This window comes from Vicia villosa, linkage group LG3, assembly GCF_029867415.1.
Source record: "Vicia villosa cultivar HV-30 ecotype Madison, WI linkage group LG3, Vvil1.0, whole genome shotgun sequence".
NCBI classification, from domain to species: domain Eukaryota; kingdom Viridiplantae; phylum Streptophyta; class Magnoliopsida; order Fabales; family Fabaceae; genus Vicia; species Vicia villosa.
The window spans coordinates 203,857,648-203,870,202 of NC_081182.1; the positions used below are offsets into that span (position 1 = coordinate 203,857,648).

Genomic DNA, 12,555 nt, shown 5'->3' on the forward strand with positions numbered 1-12,555 from the left:
GTTAAGGTTAGGTCGGACAAACCATCTTAACGCTTCTTTGAATTCTAACACTGTCGGTAAACCACTTAGGAATAAGGATTTAACCGTAGTGATCAATTATTCTTGGTTATATTCATATAGATATTGATATGCAATTTAGTGGTCAAGGAATTAAAACTGAATTTTAATATCAAAAAGGTTTACAGCTAAGGAATTAGCGTAAACTAACATCGAGAATTGATACTTAATCATATTAACGAATCTCTCGTAAAATAGCGGTTACATGATTCATGAGGCGGTTCATACATCGACCCTAGCATATTCCCTCATACTTGTCTCTAATCTATTTACTTTTTGCTCCATTTCTTTATTTTTATTTCAAGATAATACAATCAACCCAAACCAACACCCGATATTGTTTTGTTCAATTGAATTCGTATTTCCTCTTATAATATCACAGCAGTCCTCGTGATCGATACTTGGATAATCTCCACTTTAATAACTACATCGGTAGAAAGTAGCACACTTGCTATTTTTTTGATCAACTCTCTAGTGCAATCTTTCTATCCTTATCCTATTTATTTTTAACAATTTACTTTCTTGTACTTTATTTTAGCAACACTTACTCACTTATAAGCTTACTAATACGATCTTAATCAAGAAAGGTTAAAATTATTCACGTTTTTAAATACCACAATTCACACTCCCCCATGTGCTTGAGGTCACTTGTTTAACACTATTTACCACAACTACTTCTGAATCATTGTGGTCCACTTTTCCCTTGACTACCCTGGGCATGAGTTGTTTGACAGGCATCGCTGGCTGTAGTATCTGGTTATTAGGTAATTTCCGAACTAGCGCTTGTGGAGCACCTAAATAGTTAGCAATTTGCTCCATTTTATGTGCTAACTGCTGGTAACTGTGGTTAGTGTCCAGAATCAAAGGATTGAACACAATGCCAATTTTTTATGTTAGCATGTTAACCATTTCATGGTTACTCTCATCCATTTTTTGCCTCGTAGACAACATGGTAGTATTGGTTAGTGTCATCATAGCTTGTAGTTGCACCACTCGACCAGGGCTGCTCGTTGCAGATACTGATACAAAATGTTGATTTAACGATGATGCTATCGTCGTAGAGTTATCCGGAAATGTAGAAGCGTGACTTTGCAAACCTATCATTATGGCGGTTGGTATGCCATACGAGTAATCTCTAATGCCTAGATTTAGCGTAAAAATCGGGACATAAGGGTGTCATGGGTCCCCTACAACAGCTTGAGAAACCCTGGGCTTAGGTAGGGTGTTCACCACTAGTGGTAACAAAATTCCCACCTCTAGGATCGACGCCAGAAGTGGATATTTGGCTTATAACAGGTTCTCCAATAATACTTGATGTCACTGTGGTACTAGCCATTGATTCGACGAGTTGTTATATGTTCGGGGGATTATTTTCGGGGAAAGAAGTGTTTTTTGAATTTCTCATTTCAACGAGGGATTTCCACTTCTCAAACGCATAAACATCTAGACATAAAAAGGGTTCTCATATAACACGAGATTAACAGAGAAAATGTAAGACTTTCTTGTAAAAGTCTGAAAGTTACAGAAAACAGTCTCACCGGGCGTCCTAATTTGTTCGTGGGTGTTTTTGACGAACAATCACGCGTTTGATTAGCTTGTGAGATCAACTAAAAAAATCTCGAGAGCAATCTGTGCAAATTGAATGTACGAGAAAGTGTGTTTTCAATGTGAATGTGTACGTTTGCACAAAGACAAAAACGATATAAACTTTAATTGAAGAAGAGTTTGGATAAAGGCGATGAATGATAAGTGCAATAAATTACATTAAATGAGAATGTGCACTAAATGACATTAAAATAAGAATGTTCCAGTTTAGGAAACATAAAGACAATGAAATAAAGGGACCACACTTGTACATGTTCCCCACAAACTATTTCCTCTTTGGCTCGAGTACTCCAGTTCTGTAGAGAGATGTATGAATTTTGCAACCTTGAATACAATATATGAGCATGCTATTTATATTACTCTAAAAATAACCGTCGATAACAATTAATCCCTAAAAGATCAGACATGATTCCCACTACTTGAATGTTTGCGTTTTGACTTGCTTCATTGTGTCTTTAAAGAGATAGCTATTGAGGAACATGACATCATGTTGACAACCGTCTTCCAACGTTTTTTGAACTTCCCAACTACCTTCAAGCCTATCTGACTCAGTTCCAATAACGTGCATTGAAGTACTTTCCCGCTTACCTGATATTTGGACTTATAAAATTATTCTAAGTCCTAGACGACTGGTGACCTTGGCGAATCTGACCATTATGTCGAAATTCCCTTTTTCAGATTTCAGACATGTTTAGAGGAGAGGGTGATCCTAATCTTATGGATCTATTCTTGAGATTATTTCAAATCAAGCTTACCACGCTTCGTCGAATGCTTTTTGGGTCGACGTGTTTGATGAGTTGAAGCCCCTTCTATTGAGATTCTTCAATACTTACCATCTTTCAATGTAACCAGCTAGTCTTATTTGTTGACTTTCTAGCATTTTTCTGTTGACTTTCTCCAACTAGAATTTTCAGGCTAACACCGAATCACTTCGAATTTTGCACCTCCTCTGATACTAATTGTTAGAACATAAACGTTAATACAGATCAGAGTAGAGAGAAACAAAAAAGCTTTGTTCACGCAGTTCAACCAAATTGCTTACGTGTGCGACTATATCTTGTGAATTGTATTCGATTACAGTGTTCCAATACAATTATCGACCATGTTTTAGTATATCTAAAATCCTAATTCTTAATTTCCCTCAACAAACGATTATCTCTATTCATAATTATCTCAACAATATGAGTTATACTCTCAACAACCTAACTCTAAAAAAAAAAAAAGGAAACTAATCTATTTAGAGTTTAGATCTTCGAGATTGTGTTTGCACAAGATATGAACAATAAAAACTAATTTACACCCGCCCGAACCATAATCTAGTTTCACTTTATTTAAAAATCATAATTAATCATAATTTGTAAATAAACTGATATTCTTCAACTCAGGGAAGTTTCTTTACATAGAACAATACCTCACAAAAGTAGAAAAACAAAGAATGTTATTAAACAAGAAAAGGATGGGAATAGATTCCAAGTTGCACATATAATTATTGAAGTTGGTTATTAGTTGTTAGATCATACATATCATGTAGTATGCCACTTCTGTTCATTATTTGCTCATTAATGAAAAGATAGGGGTGTGTCAGAAAATTTTGATTATTTAAAAAAGTCAAGTTGATGTAAGATGAACTTATAGATAATGCATGCTTATGGCATAAAATAGTAAAATGTTGACTAAATATTTATGGCAACTTTTTTGAAGGATTTTTAAATATGGACCTACAAATCCAATGTTGGCTGCTATATGAACATTAGGATTTAATTTCCATAACTGTCCCACTATTTTATGAATTTCTTTTGATGTTGTTGAGAGCTTATTGAAATAAGCTGAAAATTTTAAGACATTTATAACTTATAAGCTACTTTTACAAGTTCTCAAAAATATATACAAGCACTTTTGTCATAAGATTATTATAAATAAGATTTTATCGCGCCTCTAACAATGACATAGAAGCTTCGTTTTGTGAACAATCTTCGCAACTTCTTGAAGATGATTCTACCTGAATCGGATGATGAACTGATCTGGAATAAAACCCGGGTTCGCTAGGTTCAGGCAGCAAATTTTCACCATTCAGCATTAAGACTACAGATGACATGTTTGGTCTATGTTGTGGTGTTTGTTGCACACATAGTAGACCAACATGAATGCATCTCAACATTTCACATGGAATTGTTGTACCATGGAATAAGTCATCTATTAATTCTTGTGCCTTATCTTCATTCCATAGTCTCCATGCCTGAAATCAACGTCACAAATGTTTTATCGATATATATTTTTTATACTATTAATCAATCATAATCGTCTAATCATAAAAAACGTCTAACTTCAATCATAGTTACTTTTAAAGTCATACATATGAATGATTGTGATTTTTTAACGGTACAAGAAACTGTACACAGACAACGTTTCAAAAATAAACTCTTAGATGATTGCAGTGAAAAATAATGATCCAAAAGCAAATGAGATATAAACTTACATGACCAAGAAGATTAAGATTGTGATGATGGTCATAAAAGTTTCGATTCTTTCTCCCACTAATTATCTCCAGAACAATTACACCAAAGCTAAATACATCTGATTTGATTGAATAAGATCCATGAACCGCGTATTCAGGTGGCATATAACCACTGCAATATAACCATTAAATTCAAAAGTCAATGTAAAAGGACTAGAAGATAAAGGACTGAAGTTCAAACTTGGTGACGGCGAAAATACTAACATTTGCCTATCTTAAAAAAGAAACTCAATGTAAAATGGAATTGCAACTTTGTGGGCCTATATAGCTCAGAGGTACTTACTATGTTCCCATCAATCTAATTGTTTTGGATTCATCTTGATCTCCTTTAAATGTTCTAGCTAGACCAAAATCAGATATTCTTGGATTCATATCATTATCAAGAAGAACATTACTTGTTTTCAGATCTCTATGGATGATTCTTAACCTAGAGTCTTGATGAAGATACAACAGCCCTCGAGCAATTCCATCAATAATTTGGAACCGTTTTGTCAGATCTAATTTTTCCTTTCGCGTTGAATCTAAAAAAAATGCTTTTAAAGTTAGCGTGGTGGCTAAATAATAGCAAAGAGTCGAATGAAGTAAATAGTGTGAAGTTTCAAACCAAAAATGAAATAATCCAAGCTTCTGTTGGGCATCAATTCATAGATCAAAAGCTTTTCCTCTTGATAAATTGAACAACCAAGAAGTTTTACAAGATTACGGTGCTGAAGTTTCGCCATCAACATAACTTCATTCTTGAACTGTTCTTCTCCTTGTTCTGAATTTTCTGATAGCCTCTTCACCACGATCTCCAACCCGTCTTCTAATACGCCCTGACAATAATTTAAGAAAACTTTGAGACTTTGAAATAAAGATGACTAACGAACCCCCAAAAATGAAACCAGACTCTTCTAAAATGACTAATATCATCCGTTTATATTCACTGACTGACATTATATGCACATGCATAACAAATCACGATTGATTAAAATATCAACGATTTTCTCACAAATAACCAAGGCTTATATGAATGAATCTAACTACCTTGTATACCGGTCCAAAACCACCTTGTCCTATCTTGTTACTGTCTGAAAAATGATTTGTGGCTTTAGATATGGTTGTAAAACAAAATATTGTTGATAGTTGCACATCTTCCTTCTCTCTTTTGCACTTTCTATGAAATATTTTTAGCATCCCTAAAATTAAAGATGATACCAATTGAATATAACTAAAAGGATATTTGAAAGAACATAAATATGACATTTATAATTGAAAAAACTTCTCGTCATTCTAATATTAAAATTCACCTGGCTTTGCAAGCTTCTTCCTCTTTTTGTATGTAAATGTGGCCAATCCAAGAATCATGACAAATAAAATGATTCCTCCAAGTGCCCCGGCAAGTTTCTTGTTGTTAAATCTCCATTTATTTCTTCTATGATCTGAGGAAAAAAATAAAGTATTCTCCATGAAGAAATAAGCAGCCAGAAGCTTATTGAAATTCCATATACAAAAAAGTTTCTGAGAAAAGTGAAAGTACCTAACTCAGAAGCAGCAAGTCTTATGAAAATATCTTGTCCTTGATCGATATGTTTTGTCAAGTCCCTTATCTTGCCAAACCAAAGCAAACATCCACTATTACTTTTAACATCTAACTTCGCATATGCTGAACAAGAACAGTTTTTCAAACACATTTTCTCACATTCCTCAAGACTCAAACTCTTATCAAACCAAGAATTTGATGTATCTGGTAACTCAACTCCTGAATGCTTAATAAATTCATCTCCGATACAGTTTAATGCTTTTCGTCTAACACATCCACCAGACCAATCTAAAGAATTCCACTTTTCGTAATATTTCGGTACAAAACCTTCCAAGCATTGACATGTTCTTGGAGAGTTTGTAATATTACAAACAGAATTAGCATCACAGCTTGAATAATATTCACACTGATCCATTGGACGAGTCGATATAATCTCCCAATCTCCTCCACTATCTGACCATACCAATCTTTGAGCAAAACCTGATGGATTAAGCCATAATCTAGTAATTGTTTCATTTTTCAAAGTTTCATACTCATAAGAAACTTCTCTATCATTGAACTCTAACGAAAATTTGAATAGTTTAAGATTCCTTAGCCATGAAACTCCACCAAAAGCATAACCATTCCATGATCCACCTCTACTAAATAAAACTTTTCCCTTTGTAGTAACTAGTTGAGGAAATCCATGAACATCTATGTGATAAGAAAACTCACCTGAAGAAGGGTCTTCAACACTTTTCCAAGACGTTAGAGACCTAGAAGTACCATTAAGTAAATTTGTCTTAAGTTTCATTCCTGCAAGAAAAGTGTCACCAGGGTGATCAAAACTCTCCCACAAAATCTTCTCTCCATCTTTCACAACAAGGTTTCCTGAATCTAAAAGCGACAAGACCGGTTTCAAGACTGGTTTTTCCGCAATTGTTGATGCATTGGAGGACCACATGATTCTTCCAGAATCATCAACAATAATAAGAATTCCTTGATATGTTAGTTTCAGATTCGGTGTTGAGTTTAGTATCGGAGAATCTCTATTGGCAATCCAAACATAGGTTCTAGGTGATATGATTTTGTACCATATACCAAAGTATTGGAATTGTGAATTTGCAAAGTTGAAGAATCCAGCTTCAAAAGTTCCAGCAGAAGATACCAAAGTCTCATTACCTTGGATAGAATGATTTGGTGTAATAGGAGTAAAAGTTTCATATTGTATAGATAAAGTGGGAATAATAAAACAGAAGAAAGTGTGAAGCATTAGCATGAGAACCTTGTATATTTGCATTGTGTTTGTGTGAGTTATTAGCTTCTATGTGAATTTCATCAAACATTGATTTGAAGAAGAGGTTGAGTAGAAGTCAATAGCATAGAGATGAAAGTTGAGACTGCAATTAAGGATAAAGCTTCACTGTATGCTACAATAAATTGGGGACATATGTAGGAAATTGATTCTGCAGCAGCCAAAGAACAACAGATTTGGATTGATTTTGACTATTTAGTGATAGTATAATAATGATATCAGCACACTTTCCAATACATTGCATTGACTACAATTTATAAAGGTACCATTAAATATTAAATTTATGTGTGAGGCACATAATTTAATAAAATTCAGTTGATGGTTAACCTATCAAACAAGTTTTTAAACTTTGCTTTTACAACAGGAATTTATCTAGAATCATACTAACATAAGATTACACATGCACATGACACTAATATTCTATTTTCTATCTATCTTTATATTTTCAAAGACTGAACACCTTTTTAGCAGCATTTCATTCATATCGGCATCGCAGTGGGATCTTATCGTGCCTCTAACAATGAGATTGAAGCTTCGTTTAGCGAACAACCTTTTGAAGAAGATCCTGTGCTATTTGTATTATCTTTTCCAGCATAGAACCCAGGTTCACTAGGTTTTGGGAGTAGCTTTTCACCCTTTAACATAAAAACCACAGATGACATGTTAGGTCTGTTTTCTGGTTTCTCTTGTACACACAATAGAGCCACATGAATAAATCTTATGATTTCGGAACATATATCCGCATCATACGATATATCAGCTATTAACTCATGTGGCCTTTCTTCAATCCATAGTCTCCATGCCTAAAACCACATCAAAGTTACAGCAAGAGTAAGCTCAATCTTTCCTTCCAGTAGATTTAATGAAACAAAAAAGAGATATGAGGAGAGAAAGCAGCTATAAATAAAAAAATAAACACAAACACAAACACTTCTAAACTTACATGACCAAGAAGGTTTAGATGGTGTATAGGGTCACAAAATCCGCGATTCTTCCTACCGCTAATTATCTCAAGTACAACGACTCCAAAGCTAAAAACATCTGATTTTATTGAGAAATATCCATGCACTGCATATTCTGGAGGCATATACCCACTGCAAGAAAGAACATTGAAGTTAGGAACAAAAGATGTTAAAAGGGGTTATGACAAGGCAGAACTGAAGGTTTAAACTACATTATAGTACCTATAATATACAATACTATTAGCATATTTTTTTTGTATTTATTCCCTAAAAAAGTTTTAGCAGCATTAATGTCTGAAACGTAGAAAAGAATCCTTGTAATATTTGTCCATATTGAACAAAGTCCATGTATAGTTTTTATTCTAAGGACGAAGATGAAAATATATTCCGATATGAACAAGTACTACCAAGGACTAAAACCAAAATAATGAGTAATCTAAAACAGAAATCAATGCATATTATAAAGACTAAAGTGTTATTTAAGCCTTAAATTGAAATAAATATAAGTTGAAATTACTATGTTCCCATCACTCTATTTGTATTCGCCTCAGCTTGGTCTCCCATAAATGATCTGGCTAAACCAAAATCTGATATCTTTGGGATCATATCAATATCAAGAAGAATATTGCTTGTCTTGAGATCTCTATGTATGATTCTTAGTGTAGAATCTTGATGGAGATACAACAGCCCTCGAGCAATCCCATCAATAATTTCCAAGCGCTTGGTCCAAGTTAGTAATTTGCTTTGCATAGTATCTGACAGATTTCACTTACTTAAGTTAGCATGAGAACTATATTTTGACGAGAAACTGAGATCAATAAATTTGAATGGTGTGTAAGTTCAAACCAAAAATAAAGCAATCCAAGCTTTTGTTGGGCATGAATTCATATATCAACAACTTCTCATCTTGTTGAATAGAACAACCAAGAAGTTTTACAAGATTACGGTGTTGAAGTGTTGCCATCAACTTTACTTCATTTTTGAACTCCTCGGCTCCTTGTCCCGATGTTTTTGAAAGCCTCTTTACAGCAATCTCTTGGCCATCTACCATTAAGCCCTAGTAATATTTTTAGAAATTTTAGTATTCAATACTTATAGTACTTGCCCAAATAAGGGGATAAATTAACTTGGTAACCAAGACTTTACCTTGTACACTGTTCCAAAACCACCTTCTCCTAACTTGTTTCTGTCAGAGAAGTTATTTGTTGCATTAGTGATGGTCGAAAAATCAAATATTGTAGCCAAGTTACCATCTTCCGTTTCCATTTTATGCTTCCGGTGAAATAACTTTTTTATATACCCTGAAGTAACAATTTAAGTTGTTTAATGTTAACACAGTAAAGGAACACAGCAATCAAACTTCAGAGTTCATTGTAAGTTGTAACTAATTCTGTTTGCAACACTATTTTAATAAATCATAAATATTAGAGTTTTACTTATCATAACTTTTTCACGTGGCTTACCAAACTTCTTTCTATATGCTGATGTAACCAATACAAGAATGGATAGTCCTATAATGAATGCAATAACACCTGCAAGAGTCCCAGCCAGCTTCAAGTTCCTCTTATTCTTTTTATGATCTGAGGTTGAAGTAAGTGTCAGTCAATAAGCAGTAGAAGCTTACTAAAAAGAAGGAAAAAGGCATTTATAGAGATAATCAACTATTCTTTAGAAATAATCAGCTATATACTTAAAAGTGAAATTAGTGTCACATAATTTGAAGTTTTCAACAGTACTTAACCATATCAAGACAAATGCTGAAATATATAAACTTGTGTTTTATAATTAACTGAAACGACAAAAGATGTAATAGGAAATGAAAATACCAAGTTCTGAAGATGCCAGCCGAATGTAAACGTCTTGCCCTTGCTCTGGATGTTTTCTCATGTCCACAATGTTGTTAAACCAATGTAAGCAGCCACTCCCATCATCTCTGATATCTAAATTTGCATATGCAGTGCAAGAACAATTTTTCAAACACATTGTCTTGCATTCCTCAAGGCTCAAGCTCTTGTCAAACCATGATGATGACGTATCTGGCAATTTCATGCTTGGGTATTTCGAAAATCCATCTCCATGGAGACAATTTAAATGTGTTTTCCTTACACACCCATCAGACCAATTTGATGACTCCCACTTTGGTTGAAATTTTGGCATGAAACCTTCCAAGCATTCACATATTGGAAAGTTATCAACATTGCAGTTAGAGTTGATACCACACAACGAATAATAATCACACTGGTCTGCAGGACGAGCAACTATAATCTCCCAAATTTGTTCACTATCTAACCATAGTGTACGTTGTGACTTTCCATCTGGATCGAGCACCATTTTAGTAATAATTGAACTGTTCATAGTTTCATATTGATAAGCGATTTCTTTGTCAGTGAACACTACTGAGAAATTCAAGAATTTATGCATTCTTTGCCAAGAAACACCAGTGAAAAGAAATCCATTCCATGAACCTGCTCTAGACAGAAACGTTGCTCCTTTTGCAGTAACCAGCTGAGGAAAACCATGTGTATCTATCCTATATGAATACTCTCCTTCAGCAGGATCTTCAGGGTTTCTCCAAGATGTGAGATATTGATATGGACCAGTAACTAAGTTACTTTTCAGCTTCATTCCAGCAAGGAAAGTGTTACCGGGATAATCAAAACTTTCCCAAAGAAAATTCCCACTGCTGTTTGCATCTTTCACAACAAGGTTTCCAGAATCCAACAACAATACAACAACTGGTTTCACCATTTTTCTTGACGAATTGGAGTACCAGATGATGCGTTTGGAGCCATCGAGAATAACAAGAGTTCCCTGATCATTGAGTTTCAGGAATCCTGTCGAGTTTCGTACAGGGGTATTTCTATTGGCAACCCACACAATAATCCTAGGTAATATGCTCTCGTACCATATACCAAAGTATTGGCGTTGTGTATCTCCAAGGTCGAAAAAGCCTGCTTCAAAGGTTCCAGCTGCAGAAACAATTGTTTTAGGATATTGGATAAACTGATTTGGAGCAAAAGTAGTAAATGCATTCTGTTTACAAAAAATGGGCATGGAGCAAAAGAGGAAAGTACACACAATTAGCATTAGCACCTTATTATGGTTCTCCATTGTGTTGGTGTGTGTTCGTCCTCTTCATTCTCATTTTATCGAATTCCATGGAGACCACTTAGTCCAAGTCTTTCCATGTAACTCCAAAGAGAAAACGGCCCAAGTAGGCAAGGAAATAAAGACAATTTCCATTTTTGTTCCCATCTACAAACAACTCTCAAATCACCCTATGTATATGGCGTATTTTTGGCTCGCGACATCGCCTACCCACCTATCATCCTCAACCTCTTAGCAGTGACATCTGAAAAAAAGTGAGTACGTGTCAGTGTTGGCGTCCGAAACTAGACATTGACACTTGTGATTACCTCAATAGTACCAACCCCTCTGAAAAAGGCATGTATGTGCATGTGTCAGACACCGACATCGGCACGACACCAACACATATGTTTATGTTCAGTTTTTTTCGTTTTTTCAAATTATTACTGGTCAACACGTGTCAGTGTCAGTATTGTGTCTGGTGTCTGTGCTTCATAGGTGATTACGTCTAATTTATTCAATTTTTCAAATTATTACCGGTGTCAGTGTCGGTGTCGTGACTGATGTCTCTGTCCGTGCTTCATAGGTGATTACGTCCTAATTTATTCATTTTTCCAAATTATTACCGGTATCGACCGTGTTAGTATCTGTGTCGTGTTTCCATAGTGCTTCATACTTCACAACACTGTTTCAATTCAACTAAGACCAAGTCTTCTTTATCATGAAAATGATGTAAGGTCCAAACAACAACATGAACCCTGTGATATACTACAAATTAAAGTAAATTCAAATTTGTTTATAGAGTTGCCTATGAAATAGGGTACCCTGATTGAAACAACTTCCCATAAACGTGTACAATTTAGAAACCTCAAACCTAACATAGACTGATAGTGATGATTGAATTGGTCAGTGGTGTGTAAAATAACCGATTTTTTCAAACGATACAAATATAATTGTGATATTTTTAGAAGTAACATTGAAACTTACCCCCCAATCTTTCATCTTCATTATCACCCAAACCCTAGCATAAACCAGCGGCCGGCGCAAAGAAACGGCGCCACCGCCGTCGATATCAAAAATTGCAGCTGAGGAATCGAAGCATTGTTTGTTCCTGTGAGTTGATGAAAATTTCGCGCCAATAATACGACTACAAAGCAAAACATTTTAAATGATTAATTAATTATAAAAAGAGAAAATACAACTTTTATTTAAAGTAATTTTTAGATGATTTTCAGATTCTTAGTTTATTTGATATCCAGTGGAATATGTATGGTTACTAGTATAGTATAGTATGTATAGTATGCGTATTTGTTGTTAAAATATAATATAAATGACATAAAAAAAAATTAACTTGTCATTCAAATCATTTTGTTCATAGTTAAATTCTAATTTTCACAAGTGCGTGATTTGAATCAGATATAACACATTTGAATCAAATATTAAGACATCCAAATTTAAATATTCTAATTTGTTATTCAAGTCACGCTTGTGAAAATGACAACAATTTCATGGG

At 34.4% G+C, this 12,555-nt stretch overlaps 1 protein-coding gene across 1 annotated transcript; it reads right to left on the reverse strand.

Moving 5' to 3' along the window:
• Positions 1–3,278: 3,278 nt before the first annotated feature.
• LOC131659752 (uncharacterized) lies at positions 3,279–11,258 on the reverse strand. The gene is made up of 14 exons (XM_058928901.1): positions 9,782–11,258; positions 9,419–9,535; positions 9,102–9,256; positions 8,802–9,012; positions 8,473–8,710; positions 7,937–8,087; positions 7,500–7,796; positions 5,697–7,002; positions 5,467–5,598; positions 5,204–5,355; positions 4,782–4,992; positions 4,461–4,698; positions 4,139–4,289; positions 3,279–3,898 (listed from the first exon to the last, which is right to left on the reverse strand). Exons 1-14 carry the CDS (start codon positions 11,064–11,066, stop codon positions 3,587–3,589), a joined length of 4,956 nt encoding a protein of 1,651 aa, XP_058784884.1. The 5' UTR covers positions 11,067–11,258; the 3' UTR covers positions 3,279–3,586.
• Positions 11,259–12,555: the final 1,297 nt, after the last annotated feature.

Excerpts from the sequence above, each read along its gene's own strand:
- LOC131659752 (XM_058928901.1), bottom strand. The coding sequence starts at position 11,066 with ATGGAGAACCATAATAAGGTGCTAATGCTAATTGTGTGTACTTTCCTC. Across the intron at positions 9,536-9,781 it reads GCTGGCATCTTCAGAACTTG|ATCATAAAAAGAATAAGAGG; the intron begins GTATTTTCATTT and ends CTTCAACCTCAG. Across the intron at positions 4,290-4,460 it reads ATTAGATTGATGGGAACATA|TGGTTATATGCCACCTGAAT; the intron begins GTAAGTACCTCT and ends GTTATATTGCAG.